The 25,251-nt window shown below is 57.2% G+C and overlaps 6 protein-coding genes across 7 annotated transcripts; 1 reads left to right on the top strand and 5 right to left on the bottom strand.

Annotated features, from left to right (window-relative positions):
* Positions 1–643: 643 nt before the first annotated feature.
* On the bottom strand, positions 644–5,053 carry EIF3I (eukaryotic translation initiation factor 3 subunit I). Its single transcript, XM_084300850.1, has 11 exons — positions 4,992–5,053; positions 4,261–4,353; positions 4,058–4,145; positions 3,426–3,491; positions 2,980–3,129; positions 2,751–2,878; positions 2,371–2,481; positions 1,881–1,970; positions 1,579–1,652; positions 1,401–1,493; positions 644–1,072 (listed from the first exon to the last, which is right to left on the bottom strand). The coding sequence occupies exons 1-11, from the start codon at positions 4,992–4,994 to the stop codon at positions 991–993; spliced, it is 978 nt and encodes a 325-aa protein (XP_084156976.1). The 5' UTR covers positions 4,995–5,053; the 3' UTR covers positions 644–990.
* Positions 5,054–5,097: 44 nt separating this feature from the next.
* TMEM234 (transmembrane protein 234) lies at positions 5,098–7,065 on the top strand (the record flags this gene model as incomplete). Its single annotated transcript, XM_084300875.1, has 5 exons — positions 5,098–5,110; positions 5,501–5,652; positions 6,052–6,118; positions 6,258–6,350; positions 6,814–7,065. 5 exons carry the CDS (start codon positions 5,098–5,100, stop codon positions 6,873–6,875), a joined length of 387 nt encoding a protein of 128 aa, XP_084157001.1. The 3' UTR covers positions 6,876–7,065.
* A 1,211-nt stretch (positions 7,066–8,276) lies between these two features.
* On the bottom strand, positions 8,277–11,448 carry DCDC2B (doublecortin domain containing 2B; the record flags this gene model as incomplete). The annotated part of the gene is made up of 6 exons (XM_084300582.1): positions 10,924–11,448; positions 10,471–10,528; positions 9,978–10,048; positions 9,426–9,557; positions 9,109–9,255; positions 8,277–8,316 (listed from the first exon to the last, which is right to left on the bottom strand). The coding sequence occupies exons 1-6, from the start codon at positions 11,199–11,201 to the stop codon at positions 8,277–8,279; spliced, it is 726 nt and encodes a 241-aa protein (XP_084156708.1). The 5' UTR covers positions 11,202–11,448.
* A 111-nt stretch (positions 11,449–11,559) lies between these two features.
* IQCC (IQ motif containing C) lies at positions 11,560–14,415 on the bottom strand. The gene is made up of 5 exons (XM_084300815.1): positions 14,283–14,415; positions 13,955–14,098; positions 13,083–13,422; positions 12,750–12,868; positions 11,560–12,514 (listed from the first exon to the last, which is right to left on the bottom strand). Exons 1-5 carry the CDS (start codon positions 14,391–14,393, stop codon positions 12,473–12,475), a joined length of 756 nt encoding a protein of 251 aa, XP_084156941.1. The 5' UTR covers positions 14,394–14,415; the 3' UTR covers positions 11,560–12,472.
* A 123-nt stretch (positions 14,416–14,538) lies between these two features.
* On the bottom strand, positions 14,539–16,238 carry CCDC28B (coiled-coil domain containing 28B). 2 transcript variants are annotated; one of them, XM_084300817.1, is made up of 6 exons: positions 16,185–16,238; positions 15,389–15,860; positions 15,130–15,287; positions 14,899–15,053; positions 14,768–14,790; positions 14,539–14,679 (listed from the first exon to the last, which is right to left on the bottom strand). In XM_084300817.1, the coding sequence occupies exons 2-6, from the start codon at positions 15,532–15,534 to the stop codon at positions 14,628–14,630; spliced, it is 534 nt and encodes a 177-aa protein (XP_084156943.1). In that variant the 5' UTR covers positions 15,535–15,860; positions 16,185–16,238; the 3' UTR covers positions 14,539–14,627. The 2 variants fall into 2 exon arrangements, with proteins under 2 accessions (XP_084156943.1, XP_084156942.1); XM_084300816.1 differs by lacking the exon at positions 16,185–16,238 and having other exon boundaries at positions 15,389–16,026.
* Positions 16,239–18,425: 2,187 nt separating this feature from the next.
* TXLNA (taxilin alpha) lies at positions 18,426–25,165 on the bottom strand. The gene is made up of 11 exons (XM_084300475.1): positions 24,940–25,165; positions 24,379–24,528; positions 22,973–23,311; positions 22,732–22,823; positions 21,569–21,739; positions 20,973–21,167; positions 20,691–20,810; positions 20,317–20,391; positions 19,676–19,768; positions 19,187–19,282; positions 18,426–19,041 (listed from the first exon to the last, which is right to left on the bottom strand). Exons 2-11 carry the CDS (start codon positions 24,494–24,496, stop codon positions 18,691–18,693), a joined length of 1,650 nt encoding a protein of 549 aa, XP_084156601.1. The 5' UTR covers positions 24,497–24,528; positions 24,940–25,165; the 3' UTR covers positions 18,426–18,690.
* Between the last annotated feature and the right edge of the window lie 86 nt (positions 25,166–25,251).

Raw genomic sequence — 25,251 nt, 5'->3', positions numbered from 1 at the left:
GACCTGGACCATGCCAGGAGGCCGAGGTGCCCAGCAGCTCCCCTGCAGCACATCAGCCCTGCTCCGTGACCGAGGCAGGGTTGGCAAAGCTTCTAAGTAGCAAAACATCCTAAACTCACACCGACCTCTCCACAAAAGGCACGCTGGCTGCAGCGTAAGTGTTGCATCAGTCACTCCAAGCAGGGAGCCAGCCTGGGAAATGGGTCCTTGAACCCAGTTTCGAGGAAGGAAAGAGATAGGAGCCACCCTTCCAAGCAGACAGACACGGGGACAGAGGGCTAGGACGAGGATTTGCAACGCAACCTTCCCAGTGCAGGAAATAACTGTTCCATGAGGAAAGTTGGCTCAGGGTCAAGCCAGCAAATAAACAAAGCCCTAGAACTGGGCGCACATCGTCTGGAAAACAATGACTGGCTACCACGCTCCCAGATCCAGCACTGCTGGGGCTGGACCTCAGCAGCTGCAGATCGCTGCTGGGAAGGAGTTAACCCAGGCCTGGGCGAGGACAGAGGCACGGGGAGCAGCAGCACCGCTGCCTGCCAGGGGGTGGAGAGCGAGGCACTGCCAGCAGAGCTGGGAGAGCAAAGAGCCAGGTTAATTTTGTCCCTGAGAGCACAAAAATAGAGGCAACTTTTTTTTTTTTCTGGCGTTTAGAAAAGATTTATTTATTTCCTGCCCATTTTTTTTTTCCTCCACTGATATATAAATATGCCCAGCAGGCCAGGAAGTTAGCATCCACAGGGGCAGGCAGGCAGCCAACCCAGCTCCTTTCCTCACCTTTGCTCTACCTCCTGAGAAAGCCCCAGGTTGTGCTGCTTTGAGATGGTTGGGGTTCTAGATGCCCACCTCCATACAGCCCCTGAGTTTGCTGCTGCTTCCTGCTGCCTCCTGTGGAGCAAACCAACTTCAGGCCTTACAAGAGTTCTGCTCAGGAGCCAATGGGCTGGGCAACGGATGGGAAGAGGGAAGAAGAGGAGAGGACGCCCTCCTTTAAGCTTCAAACTCGAACTCGAAGTACTGGGGATCAAAGTAGTGGATGCGAACGTAGCCGTCCTCACCACCACTGCTGTAACTGTATGGGGAAAAAAAGATGAGAAAGTCATCAGTCCTGTCAGGAGCCCACTGCATCCAGCTTTATACCAGCAAGAGATGGAATCTGTTCTCACAACACCCTCCAAAAGCTAAGAAATAGTCACAAGATGAAAAAAAAATATCAGTAACACAGCAAAAAGTGAAGCAGGGCATAAATGACCCGAGAGCCAGCAGGGTTGGAATGAGAGAACTGGGGAAGGTGCTGGCTGCATTCCCACTGCAGAGCTCCTGTGAGCCCAGCCATATCCTAACCAAAGCACAGGCTAGGTTTGATTTGAGCATGCTGGAAGATCTGCAAAATTCCTTACCTCTTTCCATCGGGGTGAAAAGCGACACTGTTTATCGGACCAAAATGCCCCTTCACTCTGCCAAACTCTTCTTCAAAAGCCAAGTGGAAGAACCTGGGAGAAGGAAGAAGTCAGGAGCCTGGTTCGGGACACAATCGGGGTTTCCTCAAAAAAACCTCCACAATTGTAAAGCACCAACCTCGCCTCAAATTTGCCAATCCTGGTGGAGGTCGTGGTCACATCCATGGCCTCTTGCCCACCACCAAGCACGACCTGCAAAGAGCAGAGGCCACGACACTGCAGGACTGCTTCCACCACGTGCGCAGCAGCAGGCAGGGAAGGAGGGAGCCCAGCCCTGGGGAAGCCTCCCACCACGCCAGCAGAGCCCAGGAGCTCATTGACAGGCCCCAAGAAGTTCCTGCCTCTCTGCCACACTTGGAGACGAGAGGACCTGGGACAAGGCAGGAGTTGCAGTAAGACCATCACGAGTGGGGTTCTTACATGATCAAAAATGGGGGAGAGTGCGGCAGAGTTCACCGGTCGCTCAGTCCGGAAGGTCTTCAAATGTTCCAGTGTCGTGCAGTCAAAGAGCTAAGAGGCAAAAGGAAGAGAGAAAAAGAGAGAGTTAGTTATGTTCCAAAGGCTGTGCAGCCCAATTAACTCATACAAACCCCAGCCCCTGGCTGCCAGTCCTCACACAAGCAGGTATTAGCACTGAAGCTGCTCACAGGCACCCAAAACACAAAGGCATTTCTCCAGAATCCCCAAATACCTGCCCAAGGTAACCATCACCTTTACACCTTCTGCAGGTAGCACACTGCAGCCTTCATTTTGTTGCTGCTAGTTTAATGTGGCGATGCCTCCCCGTTCCCACTGAAGTCTCCCACCCAATTTGACTTCACACTCGCTCAGATTTCCCAGGAGCAGACCCCTGAGGCAGTCTCTACCAGCAGGTGCAGCAGTTGGCTGAGTTAACAACAAGAGGCCTCACCTTGGCTGTGTTGTCCTTGGAGGCAGTGATGAACATGGTCATGTCCCTGGAGGTCTGGATGTCGTTGATTTGCTTGGTGTGCTCCTTGATGTTTGAAAGCTGCTCCCCTGACTGGAGGGTCAAAGAAGGCACGTTCAGTGAGCAAACACAGCCAGCACGCTTCCCCAGTGAAAACAATTTAGGAGATATCGCTGTCAGCACTAGGGCAGGCATTTCTACGTCAGCCTGGCTCAAGAGAACCACATATTTTCACTATCCTTCCACGAGGCTGCTGGTTCGAGCCAAGAAGCCCACGTTCTGCCCCGTGACCACTCAGGAATGCTGCAGCGTCCTCCCCACGCCCTGCTGGCGGAGGAGATGCTGCCCCTCGTGGCACCGACCTTGGCGCTGAACTGGTTGAGCTCCCCGCTTTCGTGGCCTGCGATGATGAACTCCCCCAGGGGGCCCCACACTGCACTGGTGATTTTCGAGTCACTGCAGGGGATTTTCATGTAAGGCTCGTTGTTCTCTGCAGGAAGGAAGGAAGGAGACAGACAGACAGACAGCATGGCACCAGCTCTGGCCGTCAGTGCTTCCCCTTGCTCCCCGCTGCAGGCTCGGATTCCTCACCGATCTGGCTGGGGTCCCGCAGGTCAAAGAAGCTCACGAAACACTGGTAGCCCATCTGCTTGTCCGTGGAAAACATGATGATGTTCCCTCCAAAGTCAAAGCCACACGTCCTCACCGCCGAGCTGGTCTTCACCAGGGCAAGCTGCTTTCCTGCACACAGAGCAGAAACCGTCACTCACTGGGGCCTGCACTGCAAAATTCATCAAAGTGACCGAGTGGGCAGGGTATCAGGCACAACTGATGAGCTGAGGCACTGACTGTACGCTCAGACTAAACAGGAGGTGAGTAAATTGGCCAAATGTTCCCTAGAAATTAGGTGTGCACACACACTTGTTAGGATTCAGCCCTTTCAGGGATCAAACAAGCAGACGTTGCACACAGACTCTAGAGCAGGACAAAGCTGGGAGCCAGACGTGGCGTGGGGGAGGTCCCCACGGGAGCCGTACCTGTTTCACAGTCCCAGAGCCGACAGCTGTTATCTGCAGAGCCAGTGAGCACGTGTCGGGTGTCCCCTAGGTCACCAGTTAAGGAACATCAGCGTGTTTGTAGCCCCCAGAAGCTGTTTAGATACCCAGAAAGTATTTATACACAAGGTCAAAAGGGTGCATTACAGCGAGAAATTGCTGAGATTGAGCAAATTCCATTACAGGAATGGCCATGCTCCAGTACAGACAGCGAGTCCCAGTGCTCCTACGATAAAACCCACAGCTTTCCTCCTGAAATGGTGAGAAAAAGGCTAAAAAGGCTACAGTTCTCGCTTTAACACAACCTTTGTACGTTTTCACCTCTGCTATGTCCTACCCACAATGGAGAGGGAAGATTGTGTGCAACTTGGACACCTTCCTTGAGCTCACCTCAAGCACGAACGCAAGCGAATGTCACAGCACACGTTACTCCAAACAACACCCCAGAAAGAAAAAGAAGCAAAAACATCCAAGAGATGGAGTCAGGGCAAGTTAAATGCACCACGTGGCCTCCAGGCCTGTCACACGGCAGCAGCTGAAAGGAACGGCTGAGCTGAATCACTCGAACTAATAAGCAGGGCACAGACAAACTGGTTTCGTCGGCCAAAAGATACAGTCTGCATCCACGCACCACACGGCTCCCGTGTGGCCATTGTACGTGCCGAGCCGCTCCCCGTTCACCGAGTACCAAACGTTGACGATCTGGGGGAAGGAGAGAAGCCCTCACCACGCAGACCTCCTCAGGAGGCTCGCAAAACCCAACGCCGCCCCTTCCCACCACCCAAGGAGGACGGGGGTTGATTCACACTGCACTCACGGGGTCTTTGGCCACGGTGAAGAGCAGGTCTCCCTCACGGTTGTACTTGATCTGCGTGATGGAGCGCTCATGGCCCTGCAGCAGGATCGGCTTCTGTGGGGAGGGAGGTGACAGCTGGGGTTGGAAAGGGCCGAGGGACCTGGCCAGGATCCCCCACCTGGCTGTCACAGCCCAGGAACCCCCACTGGGGCCTGCACTGCCCAAATAATCCCTCACAGCCCCTCAGAGCCTCCCAGAGACCCTCACCAACCCCTCACAGCCCCCCATAACCCTTCACCAACCCCTCACTACTCCCTCATAGTCCCCCAGAGCCCCCTCACCACCCAAACAACCCCTCACAGTCCCCCATAGCCCCCCACAACCCCTCATAAACCCCTCACAGCCCTTCACCTACCTCTCCGAGCCCCACTGTAGCCCCCCACAACCCCTTACTGCCCCTCACCGCTCCCTCAGAGCCCCCCAAAGCCCCCTCACCACCCGAACAACCCCCCACCAACCCCTCAGAGCCACCCAAAACCCCTCACAGCTCCCCACAACCTCCCATCAACCCCTCAGAGCCCCCCACAGCCCCTCTCCCACCCGAACAACCCCTCACAAACCCCTCGTACCCCCTCACAGCCCCCCATAAACACCTCACAGCCCCTCCCCAACCCCCCATAGCCCCTCATCAACCCCTTATAACCCCTTATAACACCCTCATAACCCCCTCACGGCCCCCTCCCCGCTCCCACCATGGCGGCGGCGCTGCCGAGGCTGCTGCTCGCCAGATGAGGAGGCCCCGGCCACCACTTCCGGGTCGGAGGGCGCGCGGCCGGCGGAACTTCCGGCGCCGTTGCCATGGCGACCGCGGGTGCGCTTCCGGGATGGAGGCCGAGGGAGCGGGGATGGCGGCGGGCGGCTCGGGCCGGGCCGGGGCTCGGCGGGCGGCGGGAGAGGGGCATGGGGAGGCTGTGGGGGGGACGCGGTCGTGGTTTGGGCTCTTTGGGGCCTTCCCCGAGGGGACGCGGCCGTAGGCTGGGCCTCAGGCCCCAGTGGTTGCGGGCAGGGCCCTGAAGGGGCCGGCCCCGGGGGGCTGGGGGCAGCAGGCCCGGCCCGGGGCTCCCCCTGAGGGGTCGCTCGGGGCCTCCCCGGGTTAGGGCAGGCCCCGTGCGGGGGGGAGAGGCTGAGCCGGGGCGGGCCGAGGGGCCGCTGCTGGGTCCGCGTCCCCCGGGGCTGCTGAGCTGAGGCTGTTGTGGCGCAGGGGAGGCGGCGGTGCTGCTGCTGGTGGCCGCGCTGTGGGGCAGCACCGGGCCCTTCCTGCGGACGGGCGCGGCGGGGCTGGAGGAGCTGCGGCACCGGAGCCGCCTGCGGCAGCTGCTGGCTGAGATCCGCTTCTTGGGCCTCAACTACAAGGTGAGGCCTGAGCCGGGGGCGTCACGGGATCGTTCCTGTGTGCTCCTGCACTCAATACCTTTATTTAAACTGTTAAATGTTCGATTTGTCAGAAGAATTATTTATCCTCTGTAATATTTCACTTATTTGTCCATAGTGCTGCTCTTCCCATGCAGAATTCAGACCACTTTGTAGAAAGCAGGTCGTTAATCCTCACTTTTTACACGAAGTAAGCCCTGCCTGCCACCTGCAGATTGGGGAACTCAGGCACCAAACAGCTCGTGGCTGGCAGCAGTCAGTGGTGGGCTGCATTTCCACCCCCAAACATGGCACAGAACAAGGGGGTTGGGGCTCTGCTGCTCACTGAGGGGCTTGTGGTGGTTTCTGTGCCGTGACTGACGGGCTGTGCTCTTCCTGCAGTACATGGTGCCCTTCCTGCTCAATCAGTGCGGATCGCTGCTCTTCTACCTCACCTTGGCCTCTGCAGGTCAGCTGTTGTTGCTTTTGTGGAGTGGGTTGATCGGGATGTGGGGGAGGAACCGTGTTAGTGATTAGTTTGGTGACCTGCTTGGTGTTCAGTCAGATGTCTTGTAACAATCTGTTTGTGTTACGCTGCTCATTTTCAGACCTGTCCCTGGCGGTACCGCTCTGTAACTCCCTGGCTTTGATCTTCACTCTGGTGACTGGGAGGATGCTGGGAGAGGATATCGGTGGTAAAAGTGAGTTACACTTAAAACATTTTGGCGGACTGTCTGCTGCATCTGTGTGCTAACTTAGAGTTGCGTGTTCCCCTCTGTTTTCCTGAAAACCAGCAAATGTGGACACAAGCCCTGTAACTAGTTAAGTGGCAGTTCTGGCTAGGAAGCTGGAAAGGAAGTGAAACTGATGTGTACGTGAGTAGGGCAAGTGAATTTGAATTGGCTGTTCTAAGCGAGCAGAATTTACAGGCCTGAGCCTCTACCTAACTGCTTAACCGTAAGAGAAACACTAAGGAATATGCCCACTTTGAAACAGGATGCCCAGTAAGCTCCAAAACGTGACTACTCATACCCCTTCCCATCCTTCACTCCATCCCATAACATTATTTTGCTGAGAAAGTCAGAAAATGGCAGGAAAATGAAAAGTTAAACCCCAGTGCCTGGCAAAATAGCTGTAGGAACACGCTGTGCTTTGCCTCTGCAGGGGCCGTGGCAGGAATGGCGCTCACCCTCCTGGGTGTCACGCTCTGCGTGGCTGGTTCGTGACCAAGGCGCAGCAAGCAGAGGAAGAGAACGCGTTTAAACGTGACCCCGTGGCATGAGGGGAGCTCCTGGCTCAGCCACTGACTGCTTGGCTCTCATACTCACACACCTGGAGCATGGATTGGATTCACCAAGCACCAGGGTGGAGCAAGGCATAGCGCAAGGACAGCTTATTTAATGTCTTAAGGATTTTTTTTCTGTGGGTGTTTTAAAGCAGGGATGGGAGGAGGGGTAATAACTTTCTAATAAATAATTCAAATGGACCTTCTGGGATCGACTGACTTTGTATGGAAGGAATCTTTTGTTAGAAAGGAATATGTTCTGTGTCGTAATTCTTACTTCCCAAGTTCAGATACAAACTGCTTTTTTAAATTAAAGCTCAGAAAAGCAGCCCTGTTCTCTGCCACATCACCACCCACAGAGCTGAGGAAAGGAGGAACGTTTTGCATTGTTTAATAGAAATGTGCATCTGGTTCATGGTTCACTGGTAGTCTTCCTCAAGCCCAGATAATTCGGGTGCCTGCTAAGAGTCTGTTAATTCACCAAAAAGCTTGGCCAGTCTATAACGTTACACAGACCTCAGACTCGCATGCTTTTGTTATCTGCAGCCAGGCAGACAGCAGCGTACCTCGCTGTCCTCCCATCACCGTCCCTTTGTGAGCTCTTCAGAGCAGGATTGCTGCCGAGGGAAAACATCATTCAGTGATCCTCATCCTCAGCATCGCTGCCATCCCTTCTCCCTGCCGCGGGCTTTTGTGCTGTGCCTGCAGTCCTTGCCTTTTTGTAGAAAGAAGAAAAAAAATACAGTTATTAATGCAGCACTTTGCTGTTACAGAAAGCTTCTGGGACTAAATTCGTGGATTGTTTCTAGTCTTACCCAGGCTTTGGTGTGCAGACCTGGGTCTCTACATTAAATTCAAAGGTAATTGTAAGGCCTAATAACCCCTCCCGCTGCAGAGCAGAGCTATGGCACCCAGATAATTCTGACTGTAGAGCACAGCTCCTAAAGCAAATCGCAGCATCAGGCTCCCCGCTGAGCCCAGACGTCACTACCTGGTAGCTAATTCTTCACTAGGGCTTTCTCTAACTTCAGTTCAAAGGAGCTCTTTTCTTTTGAAGTTCTAATTAGTCTAATGAGACTACCTAGGCAGAACGGTGAATCAGCTATAGTATGACGCACGTCATCCCCTTATATCAATTCTCAGTGTGCTTATGACAAGTTTAAGCCACAAATGCCCCATGAACAATAAGCATCTTTCAGACATTTTAAAACAAAATTCTGTAAAATGAAAACAGAGACTTTTCCCTTTTAAAAAAAGTGTAAAGCTCATTATTATTTAACATATATTCAGGCATTTTAGGAATTACATGTTTATTCCATGACAGCTTCAAAGATTCACCTAGCTACAGGCAAGTTCTAATTAACAAGTTGTATCTGGGGGTACTGAGTTTTAGCGCAAGAAATCAGAACACAGCCACAAGGGATCTTACACACTGCACAGACACATTAAGTGGAATAAATACTGCTGTAAACTGTTTGGGCTTTTAGTGTAAGTTGTTCTACAGTCTCTGCAACTCTCTGGTAGAGGAGTAAGGATAGAAATAGGGCACGTACACACCAAAAATAAATAAATAAATAAATAAATTATATATATATATACAATAAAGCCTTTTATATCTTTACTGTCGTGGGGAGCTGTAACGTGCTTCAGAAGGGAAATGTTCATGACCCAGATGACAATCTTTTGGCTTTCTAAAACGCAGAGCACTGTGGCTACGCTTCCTCTGGTGTCAGAAGTTCCCCCTGGTGGTTACTTTCATCTTTACACATTCTAGGGGGAAGCGCAGCGCTGTGCACTTTCCCAAGCAATTGCTACAAACTGTTCTTAACGTGTTCACACAAGGCTGGTGCCAAGCAAGGATGCCGTAACCATGGCAGTTGGGGAGGGAGACTGCTGCACACATCCACGGCTTCATCTCATGGATGTCTGCACAGAGCAGCTGTGATCGTAGCACACACAGCCCTGTGCCAGCCGAGCCACCCACCTTTCTGCTGTGCTTTTTGTGTCTATCTGGATGGTTCCTAAAACAAAAAAAAAAAGAAGCAGGTTCTCAGCATCAGGCAGAAGCGAGCTGCAGGACCTGTGACAGCGCTGAATGGGAGGGCTAAGGATAGCTGTAGCTAAAGAGCACCATGGAGATGAACATTTAAACCTCTCAGCCACAGCCTACGTACCACGGTGTCCTGCGTGTGGAATCCTGGGGCACCAGCAGCTCAAAGTAAGGCAGTTTTTTGTACTCCTCATCCCCCACAGCCACGTAGTAACCGCCATTCACCAGCTCCTCCTTGCCAAGCACCTGCGTGCCATCCAGCCTGCAGAGCCTTGGGAAAAGACAGCAAAGGGTTCGACACCGGGGAAAGTCACAAGGCAGTGAGCAGCCCTTCGGTGTGGAAGCACTGAGCTCCCAGTCCTGTGTGCTACTTATTCAGTGCTGCTTATGTTCCTGGCCATAAAGAGGGAAGATGGAGCAGTGCCTTGTCCAGACACCCACCTGTTAACAGCTCCACTGCGCAGATCAGCTTTTGCTGTCAGCACAGCCAGGAGCGTGTCCCACTGCAGCGGGGCGCTCGGAGAGAACAGCAGCTGGAAAGGAGGGCTCAGCAAATCCCCATTCCGGAAAACACTGCAGCAGAAACAGCCCAGAGCATGCCATGAGCCAGAGTTCCTGCAGCTCCCGTGAACACAGCACTCGCTGTCCCAAGACTTTTCACACATCTCAGCCCCTCAGCTGCTGACAGCCCCTTACAATCAGCAGATCACACGCACCACCCTGTGGGCCACAACCAGCCAGAAGTGAGCAGAAATGTTCCATTAACAGCTATGGAGACATCGATTCTCCCCACGCCTGATGGCTCCTCATCTAAGACCATCACTGGACATGGTGACAGCTGTAACTGTGCCACCAGCATCTCTGTTCAATTTCCCAAAGGAGACAGTATGTGGAAGGGAGGGGAAACAGGCAGATGCCTGACAGTATTTACAACAAATTCCCTCCAGAAGCATTCCCAAAGACCCTCCAAGGAGAAAACACTGAGGCACTTACTGTATGGCAAGGTGGGCGTGCTTCTGCCGTCGTGCTGCGATGTTTGACTTCCAGGGAGCTACGGTGTGGGACTGGAGACAAGGTCAGTGCAAAAAAACAGCACAGCCCTGGCACTGAGCCTCCCAGGGCTGTTCCCTTTTCTGCACCAGGAGCTGTCTGCCCTGCTTTCATGTTTGCTGCTGCTAGGTGGGGTTTGTTGTCAGCAACATCAAGGCCTGGAGAGGCTCTTCACAGAGCTGAGAGCGTTCCAGAATTGCCAGAGAACCTCTGTGCACAGATCCTTCCCCTGCACGGCTGAGATGGGAGGAAGGTACCCAGCAGCAGCCCCTCACACACACATCAGCCTACTGATTCCTGTGGTATTTTTACCTGATCTCCGCTGGGCACCTTGCAGCCTTAAACCTCAACTTTTGATTGATCAGTGCCAGCCTCCATGTCTCTCATACCTCCCCCCTTCTGCATTCCTGCCCGTCCCCACTCAGTTTGGACTCACCTGCACACCGCTGCTGTTACTGGTCCCACGGAGCTCCTTCCTTCCCTGGTCTAAATAGCTGTGGGAACAAGGAGATGACACTCCACATACCAGCTGGGCCACGACTGACTGAAGAGCAGTAAGGAAATGGCCAACTGCTCTGACCTGGTGCATCATCACCAGATATACTTATTATTTAGGTCACTTTAGAAACAATCCTCTATGTGCCACATCTCAGGGGCTTACAGAATTTCACTCTAAAGTCTGTTACATTTAATAAATTCCTGATCAATCACAGACCAGTTCAAATATCCATGGTAAAGACACCCAGAACATTGTATTCCTTTATCCTTTATCCTTCTGTATTTCAGGATGAACCAGAACAGCTCTGCTTCATGCAGGATTGAAAAAAAAAAACAACAAACAAACACCTCCACTAAACCAAAGCCTGGGACCGAAGGACCACCTACTCACTTGAGCCTTTTGAACTTCTCAAACCCCGCAGCCACGTACTGGCGCCCATCCTGCAGGTCCCCCAGCTCTGCGATGCGGTGGCCGTGCCTGGGGGTGTAGAGATTCCTCACAGCCAGGGGCGCCTGAATGCTCCTGGTGACCTCCTTCAGAAACGCCTCGAAGGTCAGGAACCGCCGCTGGTTCACCACGAACTTCTTCCCGTGGAAAAAGGGGTCACCATTGCGGTACACCACCACGTTCTTGGCTGGAGGTGCCAGAGTTAAGCCTCTGGAGCTCATCCCCGTGGGTCAAAGCCCCACAGACGACCGCAGAGCACGGAGGAGAGCTGTGGTCAGCCTCCTGGCCAGCCTGAAGCCTTCTGAGCAGCCGTCTTCGTGTTCTGCTGTCCCTCCCCAGCAGTCCCCTGAGCAACTGGCCGTCTCCAAGGCTGCGGGCCCAGCAGGAGGAAGCTGTGGGCCAGTCCGGAGGCCACATCAAACAACCTGCAAACACCTTGATATCTGAGAGCCAGGAACCACACGGCTCCTCAACCTCACCCTCGCTGCACGTCGAGTACTGTGGCCACCAGGCTCTGATTAATGGCTTAGAGGCCAGGAGCAGAAGGGCAGGCAGGAATAGGCAGATTCACAGACAAACTGCAGAAAAACTTTTTATTCACATACAGTCGGTGTCATCAGGAACAGAAGGATATCTCTGCCATACAATAACAGCGCCCACTCAGAGCATAGAAACAGAGAGTTTGCACGTGAGACTCAGGGTCCCTGTGAGGAACCAGAGCAACATGCAGGAAGTCCCCCTTTTAATATCCCTGAACTAGTACAAAGGTAAAAAAAAAATAAAAAATATCTCTACAAATGAAGTGCTCTCAAAGCACAGCACCAACCCCTTAACTCCTTACTTGCTCCCTGGAGCGTGAGGCATTTTCTCCAAGTGATCCTGCCACACACACAGCCAGAAACGTGCGTGTCAGGAACCTCATCTCCTGAAGGTCAGGTTTGATGTTCTATCCCCACCAGCTGCACATTAGGAAACTTCCCTCCTAACTCAATACTTCAACTAGGTGTTCCTACCATGAGCACCTGGAGACCCCAGAGCTGTGACAACCCAAAAATACAGCTCAGATCCTGGTATGGGTCATCCACAGTTCAGTGGAGAAGAGCTTATTCCTACAAATTAAAAGTACCTGTTGTCTTCAGGCATTTCAGGTCCACCCCAAGCAATCAGCTAGCCAAAGAGTACCTCCTGCATGAAACAGTCTTCCCAGCCTCAATTTACCCCAGAACCACCCAGCTCTGCCAAGAAAAACAGGGTTTTTGTGGATGGCCTCCCTCCAGGGCACACAAGCTGCAGTGACTATTAACCCCTTCTTTGACCAATTATTCAAATTTAAAATAAATTAAATGTCTTTCTTGCCCCATGCATCTGACATGGAGAACATCATCCTGTGGAGCTGTAGTCCCATCAGGCTACTGCTGTCCCTGAGGTGATGCCGTGGTGCTGCAGCTCCTCCACACCAGCACAAATGTTCCCCACACTTGGCAATGCCTTTCTATGGGTCAGGAGTCCCCAGCCTCTGTTTCAGCTTCAGGTACTGTAAGAGAAAGAAAATCAAGTGTTAACAATTAAATCCCAGGTATAGAGAAGCAGGAAAGCACCTGCCTTTGCAGATTAGCCAGCAAAGTCATAACACTCAGCCAGGACCATAGAATCATAGAATTATAGAATCATAGAAATAGATTCCATATATGGAATAATGAAAAAATTATATGATTCTATAGAATCATAGAATCATTCCTGATTCCTAAGAGGCAGGGCCAGGCCCTTACGTTTTTACGGCTGACGATAGCTTGTTGCAGCCACAGCAGCTCCATGATCAAGTGATTTCTGTAGGACTGGAGGCCAGCCCGAGTTCGGGGAAGCTCCTTTATGTCCTCAAGTGGAATTTCTGCAGAGAAATGGAAGAAACCATTACCAGAACACTCACATTGCAGCTACCGTCTGTCCTGCAATGAGTTTCTCTAACCTCTCCAGTACAGTCTCGAGGTTTTGATTCCCCAAGGACCTACACTATGCCACCCACGCTCATCACCAGGTTGTTCAAAGCACATGGGCAGAGGGCACAGCCCTGACCACAGAGTGCAGGGGCTCCCATCCCTTACCCAGGCAGGCTTCGAGGGACTCCGACTCGTGGACAGTGCTGTCCCACATGGATGACACACTGCTGTTCTGCCACTCCTCGCTCTCTGCTAGGGCACTGCACCCCTTTGCAGTGCTTTTATCTGCCTCAGCCCCTGGATTTGGGGGTCTCGCCACATCACATTCACCCAGGGAGCTCGGGTCCTCCTTGCTTTGCAGCTGGGCTGGAGGTTTCACACTGCTGCTGCAGCCCCAGTCCCGCTCCGGTTCGGAAGCATCCAGCTCCTGCTCTGTTTTATCTGTGCTGGCCTTGTCACTTGGTACAGACTCTTGTACAGCTGAACACTTTCCTTGCAGTGAATTCTAGAGGAGCAACATGCGACAAACTGAACAAACAGACATAGAGGGAAACAGAAAGATCTGAAGGGGGCTGTGCTGCGGGCCAGGGCTCGGTCCCAGCCAGGCACCTGCTGTTCCCAGCAATCCTGCCCCGATACTGACATGCCCTGGTTGGGGCACGCAGATTTTTAAAGGGCCTCTCTTCCAGAGGGAGCAAAGGCATTAAATAGCAGCACTCAGCTATCACAGGAGCAGGTTGGACTGTGTGCTAGGAATGGCTGAGGTGGGCGCAAGGAGGCAAGGTCTGCAGGAGCAGGCTGGGCGTTTGAACCCTCAGCCAGGGACTCGGTGACAAAATGGGACGAGCCAGAGCCTTGGCTCTGTAATTATCACTTTGTCTTGGGTAGAAATAGAGCACAGGGCTGACAGAGATGGTCCCTGCGGCAGCCCAGCGCGAGCAGCACCCACGGCGCCCACCCCCCAGTCCATGCTTCCCCCAAGAGCAGCCGAGCCCCCAGCCCACCCTCCTACCCCCCCGGCGGCCACGGGCACGGACCTTGGGGACAAAGATGGGCCTCGGCAGGTACCGTCCCGTCCACTGCAGCTCACTCAGGTCTCCTTCGATCTCCCTCACCACCTCCTCGTACTCCTGCTGCAAGCTCCTGAAGCGCCGCCGCAGCTGCCAGCCCCTGACGCAGGCCTGGGGGCAGAGGCACCTCAGGAGCCCCGTGCCCCCCCCAGCACCCCCAAAGCCACCCCCAAGAGCCACCCCCGGCCCCCCGTGGGTAAGAAACGATCGTGGCCGAGCCTGGAGCCAAGTCAGTTTAATGGCAGCGCGCCCCGGCCCGGCCCTCCCGCTGTGCCCCCCCCCCCAGGGCCCCCACCTGCAGGCGGGTCACGGCACCCAGCAGCCGCCGCCACTGCTCGGCCTCCGCCACCGCCGCCATCACCGCGGGGCAGCGGGCACCGGCCGATGGCGTCACCCGCCCGGCCATGGGGGCCCACAAGATGGCGGCGGGGCTGGGCAGGGGGGGGAAAGGGGAAGGGCCCGGTCCCGGTCCCCGCTGTTTTCCCCCAGGCGGGTGCCTGAGGTGTTGCCGCCGTCAGCCCTGCAGTGGGGGCACTGGGGGGGGTCCTCCCCGTGTGGGGCTGTGGCTGCTGCTCCTGTCCCGTCCCACGGGGTCTCCTCCTCGCAGCAGCCTCCTCCTTGCAGCTGGGACGGTGCCGGGTCAGGCTGCAGCCTCCTCGGGGCCGGGGCTCTCCGCCAGGTGCAGCTTCTGTCTGGGCTCGTGTCAAGGGAAAGCACCGGAGGCCGTGCCATCATCCATCCCCTGCCACCACCATCACTGCCACCCCACGCCAAGGATACATGGAGCTGCTCAGCTCCTCCAGCTGCGGGAGGCAAAGGGAGAGGCTGCAGCAGCCGTGGGGAGGCCGGGGGCCGGCGGGGACCCCACCAGCACGGCAGGGCTGGGCACGGGGCGTGGAGACGCCACTCACGTGCACCAGCAGCTGGTCCAGGTTCCTGTCGGCCACCGCCTTCTTCTGCTCCTCGGGGAGCTCCTCCACGCAGACATCGAGGCCAAAGTGCAGCCGCGCCAGCTTCTCCTGCATCTCCCGCACGTGCTCCAGCTGCTCGAAGGAGCACTCCTTCCCTGCACCCATGGGTGGGAGCCGTCACAGCCCAACCAGCGCAGCTCCTGCACCCCCCTGTGGCCCCCAGCCCCTCACCGAAAGCCTGCAGCTTGCCCGAGTGGAAGTCGCTGAGGAGGCTGAGCAGCCCCCCCTCCATCTCGCACACGTCGGAGACCTCAGTGAGGAAGCTGTGCTGCAGCGGAGCCCCCCGTGCCGCCCCCGTGCCACCTGCCCTCACTCTCTCCTTGCTTGCCCTGCGCAGAACAAGCAGCTGCTGGCACCGCCAGATCCCCCCTCGGCCCCCCAGCACCCGAGGGCGCCCCAGGGACCGAGGGTCCCCCCCACCAGCACTGACCGCCGAGGCCTGGCGCGCTGCTGGGCCGAGGGCAGTGCGGGCAGCGGCAGCGCGAAGGACGCGCTCTTGCTGATGGGCAGCGGCCGTGGGGCCCCGGCAGGCGCCGGCTGGGCCCTGGGGCTCCGCTTTTTCCTCCGCTCCTCCATCCTGGAGGGGGTCCCGGAGCTGCGGGGCAGGCACCCGCGCAGGATGGACGCACGGCTCTTGGCAGCTCCTTGCTGGGGGGCTTCTCCGTCCTCACGCCCCCAGCAAGGCGCCTCGGTGGGGCTCGGTGGGTTGTAGCAAGGCTCGGTGGGTTGCAGCGGGGCTCCAGAAGTTGTGGTGGGGCTCGGTGGGTTGCAGCGAGGTTCGGCAGCAGCAGGAGGGCCGAGGCCAGGAGCTCTGCCCGCACTCGCTGGGATCCGCGGCCGGGCTCGGGCTGCGTTATCTCGGGCTGTGCCGCAGCATCACGGCGCAGGGCAGAGGCTGGGACCTGAAAAGCAGCCAGGGAGCTCCCAGCCAGGGATTACTTCCCAGCGTCATCTCCCAGAGCCCAAGCAGAAAAGAAAAGAGGATTTCAGCCCCAGCGGGGCAGGGCGAGACCCCGGATGCCCTAAGGGAGAGCTGGAGCTGAGCCCACCGCAGGGACCCGACACCCCCCGAGCCCTCCCCGGAACATTTCGACCCCCCCAAACTCCTCCTGGGCCCCCGGCGGTGCTGGGATGGGGCTGCGGGAGCCCCTCGCTTTGTGGCAGGCTCCGGCTGCCCCCCCCCGAAGCAGCGGTACGGGGACGGGGACGGGGACACCGACACCGACCTGTGCCAGACCCCCCCCAGCTCCGTCCCGGGCCGTCCCTCGGAGCCGCCCGGCCGCCTCCCCAGCCCCGGGGCCGGGATTTGCATTTAAAGGGAACGGGAACTTCCTCCGGGCACCGCACAGACCCGGACACCGCCGGCACCGACACCGGCACCCCAGTAAAATCGGGGGGTGTCGCAAATGCCAAGGGCTGAGCCCTCAGGGGGCTGACGGCCCCCCCCAGGAGGGTCCCCGGCTGGGCTGTGCCTGCAGGACCCCAGGGTGGGTGAAGTGCGGGGCCCCTCCAGCTCCCAGGGGAGAGCAGCAGGAGCTGACCCGTGCTGGGGGTCCTGGGCACAGACCCCCACCCCTTCCCCCTAGGCAGGGACGTGCCAGCAGGTTTGCACCTGAAGCCCCCCTCCCAGCCTCTCCCCTCCCACCCCAGGAGCCAGAGCCACCCCAGAGCCCCCCATTTCGCTCCCAAACACGGCCCTAAAGCCCAAGAAATAACACAGACAGCAGCAGCGAGTTTGGGTGCATTTCTATTGGGTACCAAGATACATACACCAGCCCCCCGCCGAGGTTATCTGTACCATAACAGAAAAAAAAAAAAAAAAAAAAAAAGGTGGTGGTGGTGGTGGTGACTTGCTGTGAGATTTTTCTTTGACTGAAAGAGCAAGAAGAGAAGTCCAGAGCCAGGCTGCAGCCCTCGGCCAGCCCTGCTGCCGGGGAGCTGGGGGCTCCCGCTGGGCCAGAGCTACATTCACTCACTCCAGAAGGCTCCTGGCAGAGGCAGAGTCGTCCCCATGCAGGAGGAAGCGATGCTGGCGGTGCAGGGCTAGAGGAAAAAGCCCCACAGAACTCCAGGGAACGTGTCCTAGTGGATGTTCAGGACTGTGGCTCTACAGAGATGTATTGGACTCTGCAGATGACCACATTCATTGAGCCTGAACTCGCTGGACTTCCCTTGGAGGAAAGGGGGACGCAGAGGCACCTGCTGCAGGCTGCTCCCAGGGCAGGTCCTTCGCAAGGGCACTGTACAGTTGCAGAGAGAAGATGCAAGAGCAGCTGCATCACCAGAGAAGAAACCAAAGCTGTTCCACTGAATGCAGCCACCGCAAGGAACGGCCCAGGCCGGCTCACTTCAGCTTCAAGCGAAAGGAAGGCAATGCTGAAAATAAAGTCTGCTGTAGAGAAGCTGCAGGAAGGGTTTCAAGGAAGCAGAGATCTCCCAAAACAACAGTGAAAAGAGGAAGTCTTGAGAAACTGAGGAGAAATCCCCCAAGCCCCGTGCCAGCCAGCCTCACGTGTCTCTCAACGCCCTCCCAGCACAAGCGGGTCGGGTCCTGTGGGCAGAGGCACCCGGACACAGCAGCAGCTGGCACCTGGGACCAAGCAGAGGGCCAGGAGGGGGCCGGGCAGCACCAGTGCAGACTGGAGGGCCCACGGGGGGCTGCAGGAGGGCCCGGCCCACAGCACGGGCCTGTGCTGGTCCCAGTGGTTCGGCTTCAGGTCGCGGAGCAGACCCGGGTTGGATCCTCCTGGAGCCCCAGCCCCCTGAACGCCCCCAGGAGCAGCTCAGCACCACGGGGTGGTCCCGGCGCAGGGCAGAGCTCAGCTGAAGGCCCTCCCCGTCCCCTTGCACAACTGGTCACACGTGCTTGTGCAAAACACTTGGGAGTTTAGACCTTTGGATTAACTGTTTAATACACTTGTGCACATGTGCGTATAGCAAAGAGGCAACTGTGAATCATAAGGCTATCAAGACATTGGCAGGTTCTGGGAAGAGCAAAGACCCTGCAGGAGGCCTGGGTGAACCAGGCGTCCACAGTTTGCTTCTTTTTGTCCCCATTCAATACACAAAACCCATACACAGAGGAGGAACGGCCTCTCTCACCCTCCTTTGCTCGGCTCCCACTCAAGAGAGCTGCCAGCCAAAGCAACAGCAAGTCCAGGAGCTCCCTCCTGCCTGTTGCAGAGGAGGGAGGGAGAATCCAGAGCTGGGAAACGCTTCTGCTCTCCCTCGCTCAACTCTTTTGCTGTCACTCAACACGAGAGCGTCGCCGTAAAGGCGGAGGAAGCCTCCAGCTGTCCCAGTGCCACGAGCCGGAGGAGGGCTGGGGCCGATCCCTACGCCTGCTTTCCTGAGCTGCACTAGATTTTGGGGGAGTCACAGCCTGCCAATGCCAAGGTCTTTTAGTGAAAGGGACAATCAGTTGAGTCTCCATATATTAGTTATTCACGCACACGCAGGGAGGTGGGTCGTTCTAGGTTCCGTATATATTCGTATATAAAGTGTACGTTGCCCTGCACAGATTTTATATACCATATATATATATGCCTCGCACACACATATATATATATATATAAAAATTTAAAAACCCTCCAAAAACCTACGCTAGGAAATCTCGAAGCCCAGGGAGGGCTGTCCTCTTGCACCTGTCCAAGGACCAGGAGAGGGCCATCAGAGCCTGGAAACATTCGCGCTACCCTCCCTCGCCCTACCTCTGCCTACCACACGGCGAGCTCAGTCAGCGCCCTGAGTGCCTTCCTCAGTCCCACTCTGCCCCAGGCCTCCTATGCTCAGTTCTCCAAGCGGCTCCGCAGGATCTGTGCCGTGCGTTGGCTTTCCCGAGTGGAGGCAATCCTCAGCCAGGCGCTGCTCTGCCGGGGCACCTCCCGCCACCGCCTCGGAGCCCTCCCGGGCTGGGTCCTTCAGGGGCTCCGACAGGTCCATGTCTGCCCGGGGCGCGTGGGCACACAGGTCCTGAACCTTCTTGTTGAGGTCGTTGCGCTCCGTCTGCAGGGCTCGGCACAGTTTCTCCAAGCGCTGGATTTTCACCTGAAGCCCCTCCAGCTCTTTATCCCGCAGGGTTTTCTGCAAACAGAGAGGCAGTTTTCAGACTCTTACCACGCCGGGGACGAAGGCAGAAAGGGAGAGAGACGAAACCTCAAAGGGAAGTTCGGGGGGAAAAGACCAGGCAAGTTGCCTGCCTCAGCACAGAAAGCCAGAGCCTCCTCACCTCTTCAGCCATTTCCAAGAGAGCCTTGTTGCTGCTCTCCCAACGAGAACGGTACATGGTGGTCTCTTTCTCCAGCTTCTTAATTTTCTTAGTCATCTAAGTGACAGAAAGGGAACAAATGAGCCAGTGATGCAGTGGGGCACACTTCAGGTATCCACAGACAGGCACCTGCTGTCCCAGACAGCGAGACCCTGCTGCCCTGCACATCTCCTTGCCTTGTTGTGGTCAGAGTCAAGTGGGAAACACCAAGCAGGTAACAACAAACCAGGCGACAGGGGCAGCGCTGCTTTTTGTGACTCAGAAGGGGTGCAGCAGCCACCCCACAAGCTCAGCATCCACCTCCTATCAGCAGCCAGCTCGTGGCTGGTTTAATGCCAGCAGAAATCAACAAAGCAGAGCTGCGGCTTATCCTGCTCGCAGACGCAGCGAGGGGACAGGCAGTGCCTCCAGCCCACACGCGCTCTGCCAGGCAGCGACAGCGTTACCCACCTTCTCCATCTCCTGTTTAAATGTCGTGAACACTTCGCTGCTTTTGGAAAGGGTGTTCTGGAATTCTTCAAACTTCTCTGTGTAGAGAGCAAGCTGCAGGGAGAGACGGGGTTACGGCTCCTCGCCATGGCACCTCCCGACAGCCTTCCCCGGGAGAGGGGAGGTTTTAGCCAAGAAGTGAGCTAGTTCTCTTGTGACTGAACTTTATGACAAACAAACTAGCAGCATGGGGCTGCTCTGCCAACTTTAGGTACTGGAAAATGTGGAGCAGTATTTCTCCTTTCTTAGGGAAACATCCTCAGAGAGTGATGTGCTCTGCAAACATCTCCTGGCCTCGGCAGGAAGCATTGCTGGGTCTGATTCAGCAGAGCATGACCACCCAACTGCTCCCAGCACTGCCAAACGTGCTGGTAAAACCGGGGCCCCTTTCTCCCACAAGGCAGAAGAGCTGAAAGAGGTCTCAGCAAACACTGTGCTGACACAGACACACCGATACCAAAGTCAGGAACAGTCCTGCCCTTGTGTTTTCCAGATTAAGCAACTTCAGGTTGTTCCCCGCTGAGGGAGAAAGGAAGAGAAAACAAACAAACTAGCAGGCAAACGAGCAAGCAGGCTGAGCACACACAGCCCAGGTAGCTCACCTGCTGCTTCAGATGGGTCTCCTGCTGCTTCATCAGCTCACACATCCTCTGCGACTCCACAGCTTCCTTCAGCAGCTAGGGAAGAACAAAAGCAGTTACCTCGCTGCCACCAGGGGAAGCTCCTGATGTGTGCAGCACAGCTGGTGCTCGGCCTGGAGACAGCAGAGGGCTGGGAGAAACACCGAGAGCAGAGCGGGGGCTCCAGCCGTGCTCCTGAGGCAGCTGGGGAACAGTCACTGCCGGGCAAACAGCAGGCCTGGGATGGCCTCATCTGGCTTGGGCTCTGCGTTTGGGAACCCAGCAGCAACAAACCTCCACAAACGAGGCAAAAAGCGAAGTGCTCGGCGCTGTTACAGACTGGCTGCGAGACTTACAAAGTCCTTCTCCCGCTGGTGCCTCTCCTCTGCCTCCTTCAGCATCTCCTGTGCCTGCTCAAGCTTGGCGTCCACGAGCTGCTGCTGCAGGTCCTTGTGTTTGAACACCTTCTCGATGTGCTGTCAAGGGAACACCACCAGTCACTGACACGCCAGGCCAGGGCCCTGCTGCCAGGGTGGCAGAGATCCCGAGGGAAGACCCCAGAGCCCCGAGGCCCCTTTTCCCACCAGTCCCTGCCCAGAAACACGCCCCATGGGGCAGAGCAGGCTGCCCCAACCCACCTCCTCCCGCAGCTCGTACTGCTCGATGAGCTTCTTGAGCCGCTCGGCCAGCTCCATGTTCTCCTGGCGCAGCTTGGAGTTCCTCTCGTTGTGCTGCTCCATCTGGAGCTGGATGTCGTTCAGCGTCACCTGGAAGTGGGAGGTCACCTCCTTCCTCTTCTCCTCTTCCTCCCGGGCACGCTGGACACCCTCCTCCTGCACGAGCAGGGCAGAGACAGCGGGGCCACGTCAGGCTCTGCGCGGGCAGGCAGGTGAGAGAACCTGCCCACGCCGTGCTGCTCGGAGCCCACCCAGCCTCCCCCTGCTGTCAGTCAGTCAGGAACCATGGGCCACTGCCTGAAAACCCCTTCCTCAGCCTGCCCTGGGCCTTTCCCCGGCATTTCTGCAGGGAACACAACAGGGAACAGCCCCCTGCCCTCCTCTCCCTTGCAAGGCAAAGGTTTAACAGCAATTCTAAACGCCTGCTCTGGAAGCCATCAGGCTGTGGGCTACCACGGGCAGAGGTCAGCTTGCCAAAGAGGCTCCCAGCCCTGTAGCAAGTGATCTGAGTGCTCAGGAGGAAGCAGCTCGTGGAGCAGCACCCAGGAGACACTTGCCTTGAGGGTACGGTTGTGCCTCTGGAGCTCACGGCACAGACTCTCCAGCTTGCTGCGGGCCAGGATGGCCTTGCTGTGCTCGCTCTGCAGGTGGTCCTTCTCTTGCACCAGCTGCGTCTGCTTCTTCTGCAAGATCTTCATCTGCTTCTGGGAGTTACGGTGCTCTTCCAGCTAGGGCAGGAGAGCAAAGGGCACAGATGTAGCAAAACAGACCAGGGCAAAGCTGTGCCTGTACGAGGGAACAGGGGGACCAAAGAAGTGCTCTGTGTACCGTAAGAGGAGAACGGGAGTTTTATAACACAAAAGGTTCTGGTTTTGAGCAGAGGAGAGCTGATGCAGAGCCCAAAGTCCCCTGGACTGGGCCTTTCTCCTTCCTGAATCAGGATCTTGCCAGTACCCGACAGACTCGCACGTTTCTCCAGCATCTCCACGCACACTTTGCTCATCGGAGCAGAGCTCTGAGCACACGGCCACCCGCAGGGAAACCTGAACACGACCCCTTGGGATGCACACGGACAGTCCCATGTGTCTCTGCCCTGAATACAGCACGTGCTGAGGTTAAATGTGGCCCATGAGAGCTGTACAGGGCTTTGTGTGCATGCTCAGCTCTGCAACACGCACCTAGCAGCACACTGGCTCTGCCAAACAGCCACTTCTTGCTACGAAATTATCAACAGAAACACAGTGACTGAGCGGTGGAGACAGGAGATGCATCTGGTCCTGTCACAGCTGGGCCTGCCAGCTCACGGCTCAGCCCTGCCTGCAGAGATGAGGAACGCAGGCTCAGCAGAACAGGCCACCAGGACAAGATGGGTGAGAGATGCAGCTCCCACTTACAGGAACAGACAGGAAGCGTGTCTGAAGTTCTCTTACATGCAGACCTGTCAAAAATGCTCCTGTCCCTACTTACACCTCTACAGAACATCAAAACAACAGTGCCCAGCCAGACCAAGCAACGCCTGCCCTCTGATATTTCGATATCCAGCGCCACAGAGATCCCAGAACATACACTGCAAAGCTCCAGGCGTGTTCCTGGACTGTCCCTCTCAACACCAAGAGCAAAATAATCTGCAGCCATCGTCTGCCTCACCGCACAGCCCTGGTGCTCGCTGCAGCACTCCTCCCTCTGCCCCAGAACCTGGCACGCAGATGCAAGGACTCACCAGCTCAGCGTATTTCTTGCACAGTGCTGCTAGTTTCTCCTCTGGAGTGCTCAGGGTGTTCAGCGTCTGCATCAGCAAAGTGATCTCCTTGCCTGGAACGAGACACAGGATAAAAAAAAAAAAGTAAACATAACTCACACAGAATTCTGCCTCCTAAAGGCAGAGACAAAGCAGGCCTCGCAGCCGTCACTGCTCCGGGCCAGAGCTCCCAACTCCACAACCACCACAGGGCAGCTCTTACCTAGGCCCTTGGCTTTCTTCTTTTCCTGAGCCTTCTTCTGGTCCCGCTCCCCGCACTCCTCGCCAGCTCGGAACTCCTCGGTCCCCTTGGTGCCCTCCTTCTCCCCGTTCATCTCGGGGCCACCCGGCTCCTGCTCGCCGTTCCTCGGGGACTCGCTGCGACACTTCTCCGCCTCCTCCTGCTCCGCGGGCTCGCTCTGCCCGCCGTCCTCACCCGGACCCTCCTGGCTGGCATCCACGCAGTACGTGTTCAAGATGTCCTCGAGCTGTCTGCTCAGCTCTTCGGAGACGTCACGCACGGCAGGCCGGGAGGACTTGGCGTCCTCCTGCGCGAGAGGAGCTGCGGGAGACGCGGACACAAGGCATGACGCTGCCCCCACGCAGCCTGTTCTCTGCTCCCCAGAGACACGCGGCCAGGGAGAGGTTTCCCCGAGCTCCCCACGGCACGGGGCAGGCTGAACTTCCAGCAGCACGAGGCGCTTTGTTCAGGAGGAGGCTCCAGGCGGCCGCCCTGACAATGGAGGTGCATTCCTGGCAGCCTCTCCTTTGATCACGAGAGCATGACCGAGCCCCTGACATCTGTCAAGAGCAAGATCTGCCCCCTGCCCGCCAGCCTTTAGCACAAGCAGGTTGTGCACGAGTTCTCCCTCAGAGGAGCAGCCTGCAGATTTCCCCAGAGCCCAGCTTTTGGGTTATTCCCTCTTCCCACACGTAGGAGCAGCTGCACTGGCTCAGACCGAACGCGTCTCATCCCCAGCAGCAGACACGTGGGGAAGAGCAGACAGCACATCCTTCAGCACACCTCTGTGCTTCCAAAGTTCCCCCAAAGGGAGAATTTACAGCACTGGGTTATTAAATTAACTCCGTTAACTCTATTATTAAGCTATCTCTATCCACTGGGCACTTCCTACATCACACGTTTACGAGGTGTGAGAATCTAAGGCGAGGTTAACGTTAACCAAGCACCCCCTGATTACTGTTTTTTTTGTCTTTCATAGAATGATTTCTATCGAGTGCTAACGACAGGGCAGATCGCTCAAGGCTACCCCCAGGAGGGCTGGCTGACACGTTCTGTACGGGACCCTGAGGGTTTAAGCCCGACGAACACCCCATCATTTCCACACCAGCATCAACTCCACGCCTCAGAAAAGCAGCAGGAACTACCTCAGACCCGTGTACACGCAGGAATTACAGAAAACCAGGACTTTCTGCCCCCGAAACCACACCTGCCCTCACCCAAGCACCAAGGGGTGAGCGCAGCACCCTGCCCGCACCCAGGAGCAGCAGCAGCCCCACTGTCTCCAGGCCTGGAACCCTCCCTTGGGGTTTCCCCGCTCCTCCTGCTCGTGCTGCCAGCCGCAGGCAGGGAGTGCACCCCCCAGCCCTGTCCCCGTGTCCCCTCCCCACCTTCCAGCCCCGCCGTGGGCTCGGCCGTGTCGCCCTCCTCCAGCAGCAGGGCGCCGCCGGCCACGGAGGATCCCGCGGGGCGCGGGGCTGCCTTGGCTTCCCCGCCTTGGTTCTTCATCGCCGCCTGCGCCCGCTCGGTGTCGGCGAGTCCTGGGGGAAGAGAAACGGGGAGGGGGGGGAGAGGGGGAAGCCCCGGGGTTTAACGGGGGTGAAACCGGGGGGTTAACGGGGCCAAGCCCGAGGGTTTAACGGGGTGAAACCTGGGGTTTAACGGGGCCAAGCCCCGGGGTTTAACGGGACAAAGCCCCGCGATGTCCCGGGGGCCCAGCCCGGGGGTTTAACGGGCAGCAGGCGCCCCCCCCCCCGCCGCAGGGCAGCTCCGGGGCACCGGGACGCGGCCGGTTCCTGCCCCCCCCCTCGGGGCCGCCGCTCCCGGGGGCTCCGGGCCCGGCCCGTGCTGAAGGGGGGGGGAGTGGAGGGGGGGGGGCAGCGCCCCCGGTGCCGCCCCCCCGTGACCCCGCGTGCCCCCCCTCCGGCCCCGCCGTGACGTCACGCACGTACCCCCGTGGCGTCAGCGGCGTGACGTAGTCGCCCCTCTCTCCTTCAGCCAATCAGCGGCCAGCAGCCGGCGGCGCTCCGGTGGACCGGTGGGGAGGGGGAGGGGAGGAGAACGGCCCCGCCGCCGCCGCTCCCGGCCCCGCCGCTGCCGGCCGCGGCCCCAGCCCCGCTCCCGGTCCCGGTCCCGGTCCCCGCGCTGCAGGAAGCGGCTCCGGCCCGGGCCCCTCGCTGTGCGCGCACCGCGCATGCGTCGCCCCGCGCCGCCGCCCAATCAGCGACGGGCACCGCGGGGCCTGCCGGGAAACGCCGGCAAGA

Source organism: Netta rufina (assembly GCF_964035555.1).
Source record: "Netta rufina genome assembly, chromosome: 23".
In the NCBI taxonomy this organism is placed as follows: domain Eukaryota; kingdom Metazoa; phylum Chordata; class Aves; order Anseriformes; family Anatidae; genus Netta; species Netta rufina.
This window is presented reverse-complemented; position numbering and strand designations above follow the sequence as displayed.